The 17,748-nt window shown below is 37.3% G+C and overlaps 1 protein-coding gene and 1 pseudogene across 1 annotated transcript; both read left to right on the top strand.

Annotated features, from left to right (window-relative positions):
* Positions 1–8,622: 8,622 nt before the first annotated feature.
* LOC131405844 (olfactory receptor 11H4-like) lies at positions 8,623–9,680 on the top strand. The gene is given in 2 exon segments (XM_058541086.1): positions 8,623–8,710; positions 8,713–9,680. Coding segments are annotated over 2 exon segments (1,056 nt in total).
* Positions 9,681–15,887: 6,207 nt separating this feature from the next.
* LOC131405863 (olfactory receptor 11H6-like) lies at positions 15,888–16,862 on the top strand (annotated as a pseudogene).
* Positions 16,863–17,748: the final 886 nt, after the last annotated feature.

Below are 17,748 nucleotides of genomic sequence, written 5' to 3'. Positions count from 1 at the left end.
GGAGCCCTCAGTGATCTTCATCCTCAAGTAAGTATGAATGAAAACTAAACTTGACAACAACTGAGAAGAAAAACCAAAATTAGCCGTCCCTGAAAGTTTGTGGTCATCGTTCGGCTGTTGCTTGGATTGACACACACCATTTTCCCAATATATTGCTTGAAATATATTCTCCTTTTGGTTTAAAAGTATTTGACTTTCTACTAAAGACTGTGTCATCCCCCGTCCTTTGTCTCTCTTCAGGAGTGGACATATACACACACAAAACACACACACACACACACACACACACCCTAACAATCCGTAGTACTTAACAAAATTTTAAAGTATTTTAATTCTCCAGGATAGAACGTATGTTAGGCCACAAAATAGTCTTATTACATTTTGAAATATTGACATCATACATATCTTTTCCAGTTACAATGTAATAAAACTAAAAATCAACAGCAGAAGGAAGCTAGGAAATCCAAAAATAAGGAGAAATTAAATAACACACTCTTATATTGGTTAATGGGTCAAAGAAAAAATCATGAAGGAAAGTATAAAAGGTCTTAAAAACAAATGAAAATAAAATTACAGCGTACCAAAGCTTGTGCGATAGAGAGAAAGCAGTGCTAACAGAAAGATTTATATCTGTAAGGCCTTACATTAAAAAACAATAATGATATCAAGTCAAAAACATAACCTGATACCTTAAGGAACTAGGAGAAGAAGAACAAACTAAACCCAAAGCTAGCAAAAAGAAGAAAACAAAAAGATTAGAGCAGGGATAAATAAAATAAAGAATAAAAAATCAACAAAGAAAATAAATGAAACCAAGAGTTGGGTTTTTAAAAGATCAACAAAATTGACAAACCTTTAGCTAGATTGACTAAGAAAAAATGAGAGAAAACTCAAATAAATAAAATCAGAAAGTAGGGACATTACAGCTGATTTTTTAGAAATAAAAATGATTATAAAAATATACAATGAACAATTATCCATTTAAAAAATTGGTTAACCTAGATTAAATTTCTAGGTTTAAAAAAAGATTTGTCCTAGATTTCTTTAAACCTAGATTTCTAGGTTTAAAAAAAGATTTGTCTTAGATTTCTTTAAACCTAGATTTCTAGGTTTAAAAAAAGATTTCTAGGACAAGTTCCTAGAAATACACAACCTACCAAGATGAATCATGAAGAAATAGAAAATCTGAATAGACCTATAACCAGTAAGGACATTAAATGAATAATCAAAAACCTCTTAACAAAGAAAAGCCCATGTCCATAAGGCTTCACTGGTGATTCTACCAAACATTTTTAAAAATTAACAACAACCCTCAAACTCTTCAAAAAAAATTGAAGAGGAGGCAACACTTCCTACTTCATTCTATGAGGCCAGCATTACTCTGATATCAAAGCCAGACAAAGGCGATACAAGAAAAGAAAACCACAAACCAATGTCTTTTATGAATATAGATGCAAAAATTCTCAAAAGAATACTAGCAAACCAAATTCAACAGCATATTTAAAAGATTATACACTATGACCAAGTGAGATTTATTCCTACAAAGTTCAATATATGGAAATCAATCAATGTAATACACCACATTGACAGAATAAAAGAAAAACCATATGATCATCTCAACTGATGCATAAAAGGCATTTGACAAAATTCAGCACACTTTCATAACAGAAACATTCAACAAACAAGGAATAGAAGAAAACTATCTCAAAATAATAAAGGTCATATATGAAAAACCCACAGTGAACATCATACTCAATAGTAAAAAAAAAAAAAACCTGAAAGCTTTTCCTCTGAGAGCAGGAACAAGACAAGGATGCACAGTTTCACCACTTCTATTCAACACAGTATTGAATTCCTAGCTAGAGCAATTAGACAAGAAAAAGGAACAAAATGTATCCAAATGGTAAAGGAAGAAGTAAAATTTTCTTTCTTCACAGATAACGTGGCCTTATACAAAGAAAACTGTGAAGATTACACACACACAAAAAAAGCCATTAGAACTTATAAACAAATTTCGCAAAGTTACACTATGTAAAATCAACAAACAAAAATTAGTTGCAGATTTATACACTAACAATGAACAACCTGAAAAGGAAATTTGAAAAACAATTTCATTTATAATAGCATCAAAAAGAAGAAAATATTTAGGAATAAACTGAAACAAGGAAGCAAATATTTGAACAGTGAAAACTACAAAATGTTGCTGGAAAAAATTAGACACAAATAAATGGAAAGACATCCCATGTTCGTAGACTGCAAGACTTAATATTATTGAGATGTCAATACTACCCAATGTGATTTACAGATTTGATGCAATCTCTACCAAATGCTAACTATGTTTTTTGCAGAAATAGAAAAATCCATCCTAAAATTCATATGGAATCTCAAGGGACCCTGAAAAACCAAAACAACTTTGAAAAAGAAGAACAAAGTTGGAGATCTCACATTTTCTGATGTCAAAATTTGCTACTAAGCCACAATAATCAAAACAACGTGGTATTGGCATGCAACCCAATGGAATAGAGCAGCGATCCCAAAAACAAATTCTCACATATATGATCAGATTTTCAACAAGAGTGCCAACACCGTTCAATGGGGAAAGGACAGTCTTTTCAACAAAGGGTGTTGATAAAGCTGGATATCCACACACAAAAGAATGAAACTGGACCCTTATCTTATACCATATTCAAAAATTTATTCAAAATGAATCAAAGACCTTAATGTCAGACCTAATACTATAAAACTCTTAGAAGAAACATAAACTTCATGACACTGGATTTGGCAATGGTTTCTTCGATATGACACAAAAGCCATAGGCAACAAAAGAAAAAATAGATACATTGGACCACATCAGAATTAAAAACTTCTGTGCATCAAAGGACACTATCAACAGAATGAAAAGGAATCCCATGAAATGGGAGAAAATATTTGCAAATCATATATCTAAAAAGGAATCAGTATCCAGAATATATAAAGAACTCCTATAACTCAACAATGACATAACAACAAGAAAAACAATTTAAGAATATTCAAAGGACTTGAACAAGGCAAAGAACTTCTCCAAACAAGACATATATATGGCCAATAACCACATGCAAAGATGTTCAACATCACCAATGATTAGGGAAATGCAATTCAAAACTACAGTGAGATACAGTTTCACACCCATTAGAATGGGTATTATCAAAAACAAAAAACAAAAAAGCAGAAAGTAAGAAGTGGCAAGGATGTGGAGAAATTGGGGCACTTGCACATTGCTAGTGGAAATGTTAGTGGCATAGCCGCTATGGAAAATGGTATGGCAGTTCCTCAAAAAAATTAAGCCTAGAATTACCATATGACCCAGAAATTCCACTTCTGGGTATAGACCCAAAACAACTGAATGCAGGAAATCAAACAGATATTTGTACACCCATGTTCATAGCAGTGTTATTCACAATAGCCAAAAGATGGAAGCAACCAAGTGTCCTTCAACAGACCAATAAACAGAATGCTGTAAATACGAACAATAGCATATTATTCAGCCTTAAAAAAGAAGGAAATTCTGACACATGCTATGACATGGATGAACCTTGAAGACATTATCCTAGGTGAAGTAAGCCAGGCACACAAGGCGAAATCTTGTGTGCTTCCACTTATAAAAGGCACCTAGAGTAGTGAAATTCATAGAGATAGAAAGTAGAATGGTAGTTTCCAGGGGCTAGGGGAGAATGGAATGGGAAGTTATTTCTTAATGGGTACAGAGTTTCAATTTGGGGCAATGAAAAATTTCTGGAGACGGATGGTGGCGATGGTTGAACAACAATGTAAATGTACTTAATGCCACAGAACTGTACACTTAAAAATGGTTAAAATGGTCGTTTTTATGTTATGTATATTTTACCAAATAAAAAATATCTTAAAACCATCAAAAAAAGGTAATAGAGAAAAATGAAATAATCAAAATACTTGAATAACCCAAAAGAACAAGAAAGAAGAAATAGAGGAAAAAAACAGGAGAAATAGAAAACAAGGAGTCTATCGGTAATTAAGGACCGGAGGCAAACATTTACACATGTCAATTCTTTGCAGAAACACAGTCCCAGAGAGCATAAACAATGTACATTGTGAACAGTCTCTATGTTTCACAGTGAAAAAGACTTTTCCAGAAAACAAAAAGAAATTCTCTGGAAATCCACACACACATCTCACCATTGCCTTTAAGACATTATTTCTGCCTTCGCTCTGGGAGCCAATTTAACCTAAACTATATGAAAACTACAGATAAGGAAAGGACGTTACACCAGGGAGTCTTGAGGGAGTTACAAACCAGGCCAAGGGGAGACTGAAGACTTCACAATAATCTCTAAATGCAACTTTAATTGCACCCTTGGGAGTCTCAACAATACTCCCTTCCCCATCATTCACATGTACCCTGTTTTTGAAATCTCCTCATGAGGTTCATGCCTCACTTCTTTCAGCTACTCTGCAGCAAAAGTAACCAATATATAAAATTCTCCTGTTGAATTTCCTCTGCTGAGCAAGGCAAGTGAAAGATATGGGTGCCAGGGGGTGATTGAGGACTCTTATATTGCCCTTAATGAAAATATCAATATGAAAACTGAGACCCACACCTCAAGGACTGTTTATAGGGCTGTGCTTCTTTTCACTGGCTATCCTATTGCCCAACAGAAGTACCTTATCGCTGTAACTGTTTATTATGAGCACTTTGGGAAGGCAGGAAAGGGAGTGTCAGCAGCTAACTTTATACATCTCAGAATTCTCAGGGTCAGGCCCCTGGGTTTTGATTCCATGTAAAGGAAAGAGAGGCACCAATGAGAAGCTACAGTGTTTATTCCCAGCTTTGTCCACACTTAGCCGTATCATGAAGGGTAAGTAAATTTTCTCCCTGTCTAGGTGTCACTGCATTTTTTCTAAGACATCTACAAAAGGACGCTAGCTGCAGTGGAATCCCATTTTAATATTAATATATTTTTGAAAACTTTTCTGGGTTTTATGTTTCTGGATATGTGAGTTCATCCACATTATCTCCAGTAACATCATCATAAGTTATGTTATATAAATTCATGTAACTGTTGGTTGCAGTGTCCAGCTACCCAGATCTCCCTCAGATTAACAATCTCTGAAACTTTCTTGACTAATGATCCTCAAATGAATGCCTTATTATTCAGAAATTTGATAATTTACATAATTTGGCATTAGAAGACTGTTTAGTGTTGTGCTCAATATTCATTTTCCACAACGCCCCCAATTAATATATTATTAATATAATTATTCCCACTTACTCATGTGCATATCACAGGTAATGTAATGCCCTTCCTTTAATCATTTATTTTCTGCATCTTGAATTATTAACACTACCATGTTTTAATGTCTTCTTCCTTTATATCAGTCCAAGCTGTATATTTTTAAGTGCCAGAATACACAAGGTGGTCAGTAAAATAAATCTAAGCAACCAAACAGAGCTGCCCAGAGTTTTGCTGTGTGATACATTGGAACTGAATGACATTTTAATCTAATCATTTGGGTTCATTTAAATTTATTGTTTTTCATTTAGGTTTGTTAACAGTTATGCTAAAAAAAATTATCCTAGTTACTTGGTAATCATGTTTGTTCACAGTAGTATTATTAACAACAACAGCTATAAATTTTTCAGGTCCTAGTATATTTCAGGAACCGTGCGAGGCATATGTACTCAACAGTATTTTCACAAGAGCTCTGAAAAATAGGTGTTAACTTACTCAAGAGCACACAGTATGTCATAAGGTATTTGAACCCAAATCAATGTGACATTATCATTTATTTTCCTTTAAATATAGGGATACAAAAGGACTACTGAGTTAAGTATTACTGGATTGAGTCAGTCATTTTTGAACCTGATCCAGCTGTGGTATGTCATCGCATAGATTGCCAGGGTGGGTGATTTCTTCCTTCCTCAACAAACTATGTGCTTTCCTCCTAAAACTACATCCTCAGTCTTTCCTAAAGAGGCACATTTTTCTTTCTAGGTTATATGTGTAGCTGTTCCACTCCACTACTGGACCATCCACACAAAGAAAGCATTTACATTGATTTCCTATGTGCCTAGGACAGATGTGAAAAATATTTGGGAGGGAAAATCAACAGGATTAGTTGACTAATTACATATGGGCGGTGACGGAATTAGGAAGTGTCATAGAAGAAGGACTCTCAAGTTTCTAGCTTTAGCAAATGCTAAATGGATTGGTGCATGGAGAGTGGAGCCATTCACCAAGAAGCAAGTACACAAGTGGGAGAGAGCTCTTATGAAGGAAAAGTTGGAATAAGAAGTACTAAGCACAATGGTGATTATAGGTTTGAAAATATAAAAGAAGGTAAACAACAAGGGAGGCTTGTACTTAGACTGGACACTCAAACATGACAGGGATATGAAGCAAGCAGAGATTGTGGGCCACAGGTTTAAAAGTGACCTTGCTACAAACTTAGTCAGAGTTACATAAGACTGCCCACTGATGTTTAGATTGGGTGCTCAGTGATGGTCATGTTCATAAATTCAGCAGATTAGCTTTTTGGTAACAGCAATGGCAAGTCTGAAATTCATTCAACAAGTGCCTATTATGCACCAAAATCTCAGTCAACTGAGAACATAAGGGTAAATTTAACATCATTCATGAAGTATAGTTTTCAATCTAGAGGGGAACACAGAAACACGTGATTTAGTTATTATGGCGCATGCTCTAGTAGATACATATATGACAGTCTATGGAAATATTAAGCAGGAATTTTCATTATATATAAAGAGTTTGACTTGATGACTTTAGTAAATGGTAGGTATCAAAAGGATATCTAAAATTTTCATCATCAAAACTAGGAATAATACATTGGTTCATTTAATTATTTTTGTTTTATATCATTATAAGCTTATTTTATGGGTCAAGTATATTAAGATATACGTTTAAGAATATTAACACAGTGCTTATTATAATACAAAACATTGATAACAGTCTAAATCTCTCACTAGGGAATTGATTAAGTCTATGGAAGACAACGCAGTCATTGAATTGATAGCATAGAGCTATATTTTTGACGTGGAAAAAAGACTGAAATACATTAAGTTAAAAGACAGGTTATGAAACAGCACGTTTTGAAAAATCCTATTTTAACTTTTAAAGAAGAGTGGAATACAATTTCCCAAAGAGTTAAAATTTGCTTATTCTGGGAAGAGGATTCTTTTTAGTCTGTTTTATACTTTCATGTTCTTAATTATAAAAAACAAAAAATATATATTTTTATTTAGGAAGCAAATTTTATTTTGGTAAGGTAAATGTAGTATTTATAGCATTTGCAGCATTAAAAAACTGAAATAGGGGCCGGCCTGGTGGTGTAGTGGTTGAGTTCACTTCGGCGGCCCAGGGTTCACGGGTTCTGATCCCGGGCACGGACTTGCGCACGCTTATCCAGCCATGCTGTGGCAGGTGTCCCACGTATAAAATGGAGGAAGGTGGGCATAGATGTTAGCTCAGGGCCAATCTTCCTTAACAAAAAGAGGAGGATTGGCAACAGATGTTAGCTCAAGGCTAATCTTTCTCACCAAAAAAAATAAAATAAAAAATTGAAATAACAAGACATGAGCATTTTAGATTTTTTAAAATGCTGTCCTGAGTAGCTTAACATTAAAAAATATCTTTGCATTTAGAAAAGCCTTATTGAACATTTTTTACATATAATTTGTGTATAACTGAAACGAAAGAAAAGAAAATATCATTTATGTTCAATAAGAATAATTGACCATTTGCAACATTTAGACCTATGTAATGTGTGCTTTTTTGTTTTGCTATTTGACATTTGGTAATTGACATTTCCCAGCTTATTACGATTCTGAGTTTCCTGAAGGTGGGCAGGTGAGATTGCAGTTAGAAATGTTGAAACTCATCATCTGCGATACATAGACAACGTAGGAGTGAATCCTTTTAAGTAGCTGAACCATATATTTTGAAACAAATTGTTTATTTTAATGAGAGATTTATGGTATAATGATTAAAAACATTTCATTTGTTTAGGATAGAGGACATTCAGTTGACAAATTAGGAGAGTTTAAAATAAAAGTATAAAGTCAATGCAAGGAATATTCTGAGGTAACTATTAATTCTCTACTTCCCGGAAAAATATTACTATGACCACTCCTCTTGGTTTCTATGCTGAGACTTATAATTCACTAACATGAGAGAAAATATTCTGATATGAACAACTCAGAGTACATAACAGACACACACAGCTCTGGAATATATGAGAAATATGTCAAGTATTTTCTACTTAGAGAGAGATGTCAAAAAAAATAGTTATTGCACTCCTAATTCTTGGCTAAAAAAATTAAGTCAGGCTAAAACCTATTCTATTAGAAATAATTAACTGTGAGTGGGGAAAAAGAAATACAAACTGATAACCACTTTTCTGCCTTTCATAGAGGACAGTGCTTCTGAGTTTCCAAAATTTCAAAAGAAAAAGACGATGCTTTTTAACTTAACCCATGGATAAAGAAAATCCAAATAATGTACATATTCCATTGTTATGAACCCAAGTTTACTGAGATTTGGGATCACCAGGATGATTGATTGGTGGCTTTTAAATAAGAGCTAGGAGTTAATGGATGGGTTATTCCAAACTAATTGCCAAATAGCCACCATATTTACTTTGCATAGGTTTCCTATATGTTTTTCAGGAAACAAACAGCTTGTATAATGATGTTTTCTGTGTTCTCTGCAGCCCTGGGATTCATGAACAGCTCAGCGACAAGCACTGTGACTGAGTTTGTCCTCCTAGGCTTCCCTGGTTGTCAGGAGTTGCAAAGGTTCCTCTTTGCCCTGTTCTTTGGGATCTACATATTTACCATGTTGGGAAATGGGATCATTGTCTGTGCTGTGAGGTTGGACCAACGGCTCCATACCCCGATGTATATTCTCCTAGGGAACTTTGCTTTCCTTGAAATCTGGTACATTACCTCCACTGTGCCCAGTATGCTAGCCAATTTCTGCTCAGAGACAAAATCCATCTCTTTTGTTGGCTGTTTCCTCCAGTTATATTTTTTTACTTCCCTTGGTACAACTGAGGCATTTTTCCTCTGCATCATGGCATATGATCGGTACCTCGCTATCTGCCGCCCATTGCACTACCCGACAGTCATGACCCAACAACTCTGCTATATCTTGATGTCTCTTTGCTGGGTATTTGGGTTCCTTAGTTACTCTGTCTCTACTGTACAGCTCTCTCAATTGCCTTTCTGTGGGCCCAACTCCATCGATCACTTCATGTGTGACATGGACCCACTGATGTCTCTGTCCTGTGCCCCGGCTCCTGTCACTGAGATTGTCTTCTATGTCCTTAACTTCCTCATTATCATCCTCACTCTCCTGTACATCCTTAGCTCTTATTCCCTTTTACTGATAGCTGTGTTAAAAGCCCCTTCAGCAGCTGGCCGGCAGAAGGCCTTTTCTACCTGCGGATCACATCTGACGGTGGTGTGCTTATTCTTTGGGGCCCTTTTGGCAATGTATGGGAGCCCCACAGCTGATAACCCAGCGGAAATGCAGAAGATTATGACTCTGTTCTACTCGGTGGTGACTCCCTGCTTAAACCCTCTGATTTACTGTTTACGAAACAAGGAAATGAAGGCTGCCCTGAAGAAAGTCCTGAGGATAAAATGAACATAAACAAATCTACATAAGACCAAGCAAACCATTGTCCAGACATAGAAGATTAATTAAGGAAGGCTTGATTTACTGCTGCTAATTCTCCAATGGACACTTTAAAGAAGATATTTTTCAGTGCAGTCCCTCAATGTTTTATTCTTCAACTAACCTGGACACAGCTAAAGCATAGTTGGTTCATAGTACATTCCAAATGTAACAACAATATTTTCAACTTGGATAACTCCAGTACATAGTAATACGAGAGCATTATATCTATGCTGTTTCATACTGTTAATTAATGGGTCATGGGGGTAGAAGGTAGAACAAGAGCAGTTATCCCAGGTGGATCGTCATTGGTGTACTCAAGGCATTTCTTAAGACAGTATAATATTTTAAAAAATGAATAAAGAATCTAATTTAAATGCCTAATGGATACATACCTAAAAGATTTAGCAACAGAACAACTTTCCTAACCCCTTGGCTCTTTATAGTTGAGAATCTTCCAGGTTAGACACAGACAAAGTTTCATGCTTATATAATTTATATATGTTTTAACATCAGGTAAAATAGTAGTAATTCTTTCAACAAAGATTTATTGAACATTTACTATGTTCTAGGCACTCTTCTAGGTACTAAAGACACACTATGACCAAAATGGTCAAAAACCACTATCCATTTGGAGTTTACTTTCTACTGTGGGACAGACAATAAAAAAAAAAAAAGTAAAATACACAGTATGTCAGAAAGTGGTAAGCACTACGGAGAAAGGGGGAAGATGACAGGAAGTGTGGGAGAAAGGGCAGAAATTTTAAATAGGATGATCATGGAAGGCCACACTAAGAAAGCATCCTTTAAGCCAAACCTTGAAGAAGATGAGGGACTCAGCCATATAGATGGTTGAGGGAAGAGCATTCCAGGCAGAGGGAAGCAAGTTGTCTAGAAGATCCTAAGGCAGGATTGTGTTCAAAAAACAGCAAGGTTGGTTTGCTGGAGTAGAGTGATTAAAGGGAAGAGTATTGGAGATGAAGTCAAAGAGGATGAACAGAGGGCCAAATTGTGCAGGCAAATAGTAAGAATATTTAACTCTGCATGAGATGAGAAGCCTTTGGAAAGTTTTGACAGAGAAGTAACATGGTCCCATTTATATTATAAAAGGGTCATTCCCATGATTTTTTCTTGACAATAGACTAGAGAGAGGCATTGCCATTTTAAAATTCCTATTTCTAGTTGTCAAATAAAAAATTTGTTTCTTTTTAAAAGAATTCGTATGTTTGTAATCTGTCCATGAATATATATTTGGGGAGGGTAGAAAGCTATGTAGCTACTTTGCACAAGAGGAATAGAAAGTCCTCTTAGACCCTAATAAAGAAATTCTAATTCTAAAATGATGTTTTCATAACAATCTTAAGAGACAGTTGAAAGATAGGAATCTACTCCTGGGGCTCTTGAACCACATTTCATCATATTATGATTATATAGACATTTACAAAATATTTTCATATCTATTATCTCATTTTATTCTCATATCAGCCCTATGGGGTACAAAAGTGAGTATGTAGCTAATATTTAAAGAAATGAGCTCATCAAGCTCTTACAGTTAATAAGTGAAAACACTCAAGCTAGGACCTAGAATTTCTGTGTCCTAGTTTTCTACATATTACCACAACACCTTCTCTTTAGGTTCAACTCTGCTACCACCCATGTCACTCCCTTTCATATGATGCCTGAATAATCTTCTCCACCATTTCCCTGCCCATTCCAGCTCTCTTTCCAAAGCCTCCCAGATGCTTAAATCCAATCCTGCTTTTACAAGTACAACATCACCTATAGCTCAGCTGCAAGTGCCAATTATCACTACAAATATCATTCTTAACCGTGTGTCCAAACCATGCCCAATTACTTTCCAATCCTACTGAAATCCCTTCCAAACTTAGAAGCTGTTTCAAACATACCCATCCTTAACACAGACTCTAATGCTCTATCATCTACACAGTGGTTCTCAAATTGCAGCATGCATCAGTAACACATGGAAAGTCTGTTAAAACAGAGTGTTGGGCTCCACACTCAGAGTTTCTGACTCACTAGGTCAGAGTGTAGCCTGAGAACTTGCATTTTAACAATTTCTCAAGTGATGTGAACACTGCTGGTCCAGGGAGTACATTTTTGAGAACCTGCTCTGTCCTTACACAGCCTCTCTCCTAAACTCAATAATGTTCTCTACTTGAGCTCTTGCTATGATTGAATTCATCTCCCCTTCAGGTTCTCTGCCTCATCTTGTTTGTTCCTCTTCACCTGATATCAATTTAAAAAACTCATAATTCCCACCTCTGAGCCATTTCAGTGCTAAACTTTCATTTTCACTAATATTGCATCATGCAAGTCAACAACATTACAAATCTGCTTTTACAGAAAACTAAATTTTTTTAAACAAAAGTGTTCAAGCTATACTTAAAATTGGAAAAGGAGACCCTTTACCTTATGTTAAATATAACAACATAAAGTAAACTACGTAAGAAAATAATTTTTTTCTTTTAATTTAAGTGCTTACAGGTTAGGGACCAAGAATAAAGTAGATCTACTTTGGAGAGAAGATCACACACACACACACACACATTCTTTCTCCTTCTCTTCTCTCCCATTAACCTGTCCCTCTCACTCCTCTCTCCCACCCTACTCCCCAGGCAGATCAGTTCCTTAGAGGAAGGACATCTCCACAAACAGGAAACTTTCCCTGGCCTCTCTTGGATATTTATCCCGACCTCTATGTCCACTAGTCAGACCACTGGAGGAAATATAAACTAATATAGGTGGGATTAGGTGCAAACACAGAGATACATGCACAGGGAACTAGGTGCCTCCCAGCGAGCACACTGGGGAGCTGTGGATCCTATTCAGGGAGACTTGTAAACATTAATAATCACTGACATGAAAAATACATTTCACTTGGCTCAGAATACTAAAGGAAGCAAGTCTCTGGAGCCACCAACACTGCTCCCAATCCATGAATGAGCTTTTAGATTGTGTGACAAGGACAGCCTTGTGCCTAGAATTTCTCTCACATCTTCCCCTTGGAGCCAGAAACGCCATCAGGTATGTAAGGAAAGTCTGCCTGCATCAGTGCATCACTGCTCCTGCACAGCCACTGCTGTCAGATGCAAAGAGCATGCTGCTTCTTCCTAAATCTGTTAATGCCGTGTTCCTTTGTTCTTTGTAGGAACAACGCGTTAGGCCCTGTGGTTCTCTTCTCCCAGCACACTCTGAGGACTGCTCGGGGTCATACAGTCACAATAAGGGCTCACTCTGGTATCACAGAGCTCCCACTATACAACTCACTTAGGGAAAATAGTCCTCAGATGTCTTGGATATTTTGGAGAGGGATTAAATTTCCTTCAGTTAGAATGCAGCCTGAGTCTGGTGCCACTTTGTTTCTAATATCTAAATTTTGACTGACAAACACCCTTCAGAAGGGTCAATTAAAGCAGGTTGTTGTTTTTTCAGAGTTGTTAGCAAGTGGAAACTGAGAAAGAGCAGGCTAGCAGACTCTCCTGTTCTTTGGATTTATCTACAGGTTAACCTTAAAAATATAAACATTTAAAGTAAGAAGAATTCCTGCACTTATAAGTTTAAAAGTGCTCTTCCTTGGGCAAGTGGCTTAAATCTTGAGCAAGTGGTTGGGGTTATGGAGGAGGATCTGGCTTCCTTATCAGTTCATACTGATTGTCCAGGCTCCTTGTTCCTCCTCTTTTCTTCAACTCACTTCTTTTATCACTTGAGGTGAATAGAAAGATGAAAAAGGTGGATTTGAATTCACCATTTGAGCTACTAAGAGATGTACTTTGGCAGTGGAGGCGGTAGAAAGGTATGCAGTGAGATTTCAAATTACCTGTGAAGTTCATTTATCCATCTTTCTTTGATCCTGTATTCCACAGTTAACTAAAATTTTACTGCAGCATAAATGTCAAAGAGTCATGGACATTATGAAGTCAAGAGACCAAGTGGGAGTTAAGACTTATGAGGTCTGGATCCAGGTCAAAAACTATGAATTGGAATTATATTTCTCTTCTTGATGCCATAACTTCCTGGCCTGGGCTAGACTAAGTCAATTCATGTCTCGTGTCTCTGCCTACTGTCTTAAAAAGCCCAAAATATCTCATTTCTATCAAATAAAGTTTGCTATCATGCTACTACCCTCACTACATAGATTTATCTAAGTTATTCGTAACTGGAACAAATATCTTTTTTCACGCCTACAGCATATAGGTGGGCTTGCTGTGAAACATATAGTTCAAGGAAGCCTCCGTCACATACAGACATGACTGACTGTACAGATGTAGGTTGAAGTCCTGTTTGCTTTATAAACAAGAAGTTCCAAAAGGGGAGGAATTTTATTTTTCATGTTTACTGTTGTACCCTAGAACTTAGCAAACCGCTAGGAATATAATAAATGGTGAATAAACATTTGTTAAATCCCTAAATGAATAAATAGATGGATAATGTGCTACAATTTAAATTCAGCATTCAACTTTTTTCTTATTGCAAGCCCAGTAATTATATTTTCCAACTAAAAATGACAGCATGTAGTCTGGCAAATATAAGTATAGCTATGGGAATTATATGTGAAATTACAACTCTCCTAGAAATTTTCATACTATGGTCATAAAATTATAGTCAGTTGAACTAAATCATTTGGACAAAATTTAGATTTTCATTAAAATTATGTTTATTAGAGACAATTTTTTCATCATTTAAAAAATATTGTTAATCTATACAAATATCCAAAGTTACTTTGGCAATCAAACATTTATCCTCTGAGTTTACTCCAGGTCTGATCAAATACTGAGAAGTAGGACTCTTGCTCTCTGAAGGTTGTATCAATGGTATAGTATGTAATTTTGCATCTTAACAGTGACATTAATAAATAATATGGTCAATTATCCTACATTTGTAGTCAATATATTACTAAATTTATAATATTGTTGGTGGCTTACCCAGCCAAATATCTTGAAATTTAACCAGGAAACTTTAGAACATAGAAATGAGCCTGGACCAATAGTTTTAGGAAAGTTGTTGGCAAAATATCCAAGTTTTTAGTCCTGTCTCAACTCTCAACTCCTAACTTAGCCAACATGAGAAAGATCTTTCTGGTCTCAGCACATCCTAAAGTGACCCCTCTATTCATTATTTAATTTAGGTAAAAACAAGATAATGAATAGACAAATTATGGTGTTTAGGGCTTAATTCCTAGCAAAACTAAAGGCACATGGTTTTATATACTAGAGAAAATGACATACCCGGCTGCAAGGTACCTCAAGAGCCAGCCATGATATAATGCCCCCCAAGTGCAGCCTAGGGGGATCATGCCAGGGAAAATGGTGGCCTCCAAAAGAAATCATGTATAGGTTATGACACGTGACCTATAGCTGCTGTCAGTTATTTAAGCGCCCCACTATCATCATAATGGAAGAGGAATTTGACTTACTTTGAGTAACTTCAACAAAGGGGAGTCTCGAGACCAATGCGCAGAAGTAATAAAGGAGACAGATTTGGTCAACATAAAGAAATACTTTGAGACAGCTTCTCAAAAGGGGCATGGACTGAATTGTTCAACAAATCCAGATGCCACCTAGCAGAATAAGATCTAGAGGGAAGTAGATAGATGGTTTCAAACCATTTTACAGAATCCTGAGGGTTCTTCAGCACTTCCCTGAGAGCAACAAAAGCAAAAAGGCCCAAGAATCTCACCCCACAGTTCCCTTCTTACCTGCTTTTTATTGGACTACTACACATGAAACTCTAAGAAGGCAATTTAACAGCAATTTTTGCTTCAGATTTATATTCTATTTTGTTTCAAAGTAAAAGGATGTGTCCAAAGATTATATTTGTGTGTAGGATATCCAGAGGGTGAAGATTTTAACATAAAAGACAAAATATTATTGAAACTCAGCATTACAGGAATGTTTGAAATGAGGTGGGGTTTGTTCCCATACAATCTCCAAATGGGCCAGAGTATCTGGGAGTTAATGGCATTGCGCCTTTAAGTAAACCCCTTAAATCTCTCTGAATTTCAGTTTCCTTATCTGTAAAAGAGAAGGATAAAGCATAAAGCGCACCTCCCTGCAGCTGGAAGGGGCATTAGGAAGATCAAATGAGATAATGTATGCAAAAATACTTCCTACCTTTTCAAGCAATTTGTTAGAAAAATCTACAAATGTTCATTATTACTCACTCCTTGGTTCTTCTGTTTCTCTCACTGCTTTGCAATCCCAGAACACAATGCATTTGGTGACTGAGTTTGTCCTCCTGGGTTTCCCTGGTCAAAGGGAGATGCAGAATTTCTTATTCTCATTAATCCTGGTGGTCAATCTCTTGACTCTGCTGGGCAGTGGGGCTATTGTCTGTGCAGCGAAACGAGACAAGTGGCTTCACATGCCCATGTACATCTTCTTAGGAAACTTTGCCTTCCTAGAGATCTGGTACGTTTCCTCCACTGTCCCAAACATTCTGATCAACATCCTCTCTGAGAAAAAGACCATCGCCTTCACTGGTGGCTTCCTCCAATTCTATTTCTTTTTTTCACTGGGTACAACAGAGTGTTTCTGCTCATCAGTTATGGCTTATGATTGGTACCTGGCCATCTGTCACCCAATATATTACCCCTCTTTCATGACTCAAAAGTTCTGTGTGATCCTGGTCAGTGTTTGCTGGGTGAGTGGATTTCTCTGTTATCTAGTCCCCATTGTTCTTAATTCCCAACTTTCCTTCTGTGGACCCAACATCATTGACCACTTCGTCTGCGACCCTGTCCCATTGTTTGCACTAGCCTGCATCCCTGCTCCTTACACTGAGCTTATCTGATACACCTTTATATCAGTGATTACCTTTGGGCCCTTCCTCTCCATCTTGGGATCTTACATTCTGGTCCTCAGAGCTGTGCTTTGCGTTCTTTCTGGTTCTGGTTGAACTCAAGCTTTCTCCACATGCGGGTCCCACCTCATGGTGGTGTCTCTATTCTATGGAACCCTTATGGCAACGCATGTTAGCCCAACATCAGGACACCCAGAAGGAATACAGAAGATTGTCACATTGGTATACTCAGCAGTGACTCCACTCTTAAATCCCCTTATCTATAGTCTCCGAAACAAAGACATGAAAGATGCCCTAAAGAAAGTCCTGGGATTAAGAATTAACCAAAACTGAGACATGTTTGAAAGACAGGTAGAATTTGTCACTTCTGACCTTCCTTATTTACAACAACAATAGAAAATGGCTTCAGTAAGTGACGTTCTGGGTCACAATTAAGTAGAGGGAGAAACTTACTTTTCACAGTTTCTTAGCAGTTCCAGTTCAGCTCATCAATGATAATTGCTTAATAACACATTTTAAAAATGCATAACCTGAAGGCTATATAGGGGCGGAGTCAAGATGGCGGCGTAAGCAGGCTCTGAACTCACCTCCTTCCATGGACACAGCCAATTTACAGCTACTCGTGGAAAAATTACCCCTGAGACAGAACTGAAAACTGGATAAGAGGAACTCCTACAACAACGGACAATCCTAACTGAGGTGGAAGAGGCAGAGACTCCCTTCTGGAGAGGAAAAACGCCGCCTTCACAAGCCGCCAGCGTCACGGCCTCCGAGAGCAGCTCACAGGTAGGCAGCCCTCCGTGGAGGCGCGGGGCCCTGAGCCGGGGAGCGCCCCCACTGTAGACATTTTGTGGACCCAGCACAATCTAGACCAGCAGCATAATATCTGACTGTGCCTGCTACTAAGGCATTGGGGAGCACCCCCAGAAAACCCGGTTCACAAAGAAACTAAAACTGGCTCTTAAAGGGCCCGCGCGCAAACTCACCCGTTTCAGAAAGCATCCTAAAATTACCAGAAAGAAAGGTGCACAGTGCTTTGGTGACAAGAGACTCACCTAATAGGCCCCGAGTGCATCTTGGTGAGGGGTGAGACCTCTCCAGGGACTGGGACATTGGCGGCAGCCATTGTTGTGGCCTGGTGTGGGCGTGCTGACACAGACGCCATTGGAGTTCTCCCTGAGGCCTGCTAGCCCAGGGTCTGCCCCACCTGCTAGAACAC

Source organism: Diceros bicornis, chromosome 5, assembly GCF_020826845.1.
Source record: "Diceros bicornis minor isolate mBicDic1 chromosome 5, mDicBic1.mat.cur, whole genome shotgun sequence".
Classification (NCBI taxonomy): domain Eukaryota; kingdom Metazoa; phylum Chordata; class Mammalia; order Perissodactyla; family Rhinocerotidae; genus Diceros; species Diceros bicornis.
The sequence above is the reverse complement of the archived record's forward strand: the minus strand, read 5'-3'. Positions and strand labels throughout refer to the sequence as shown.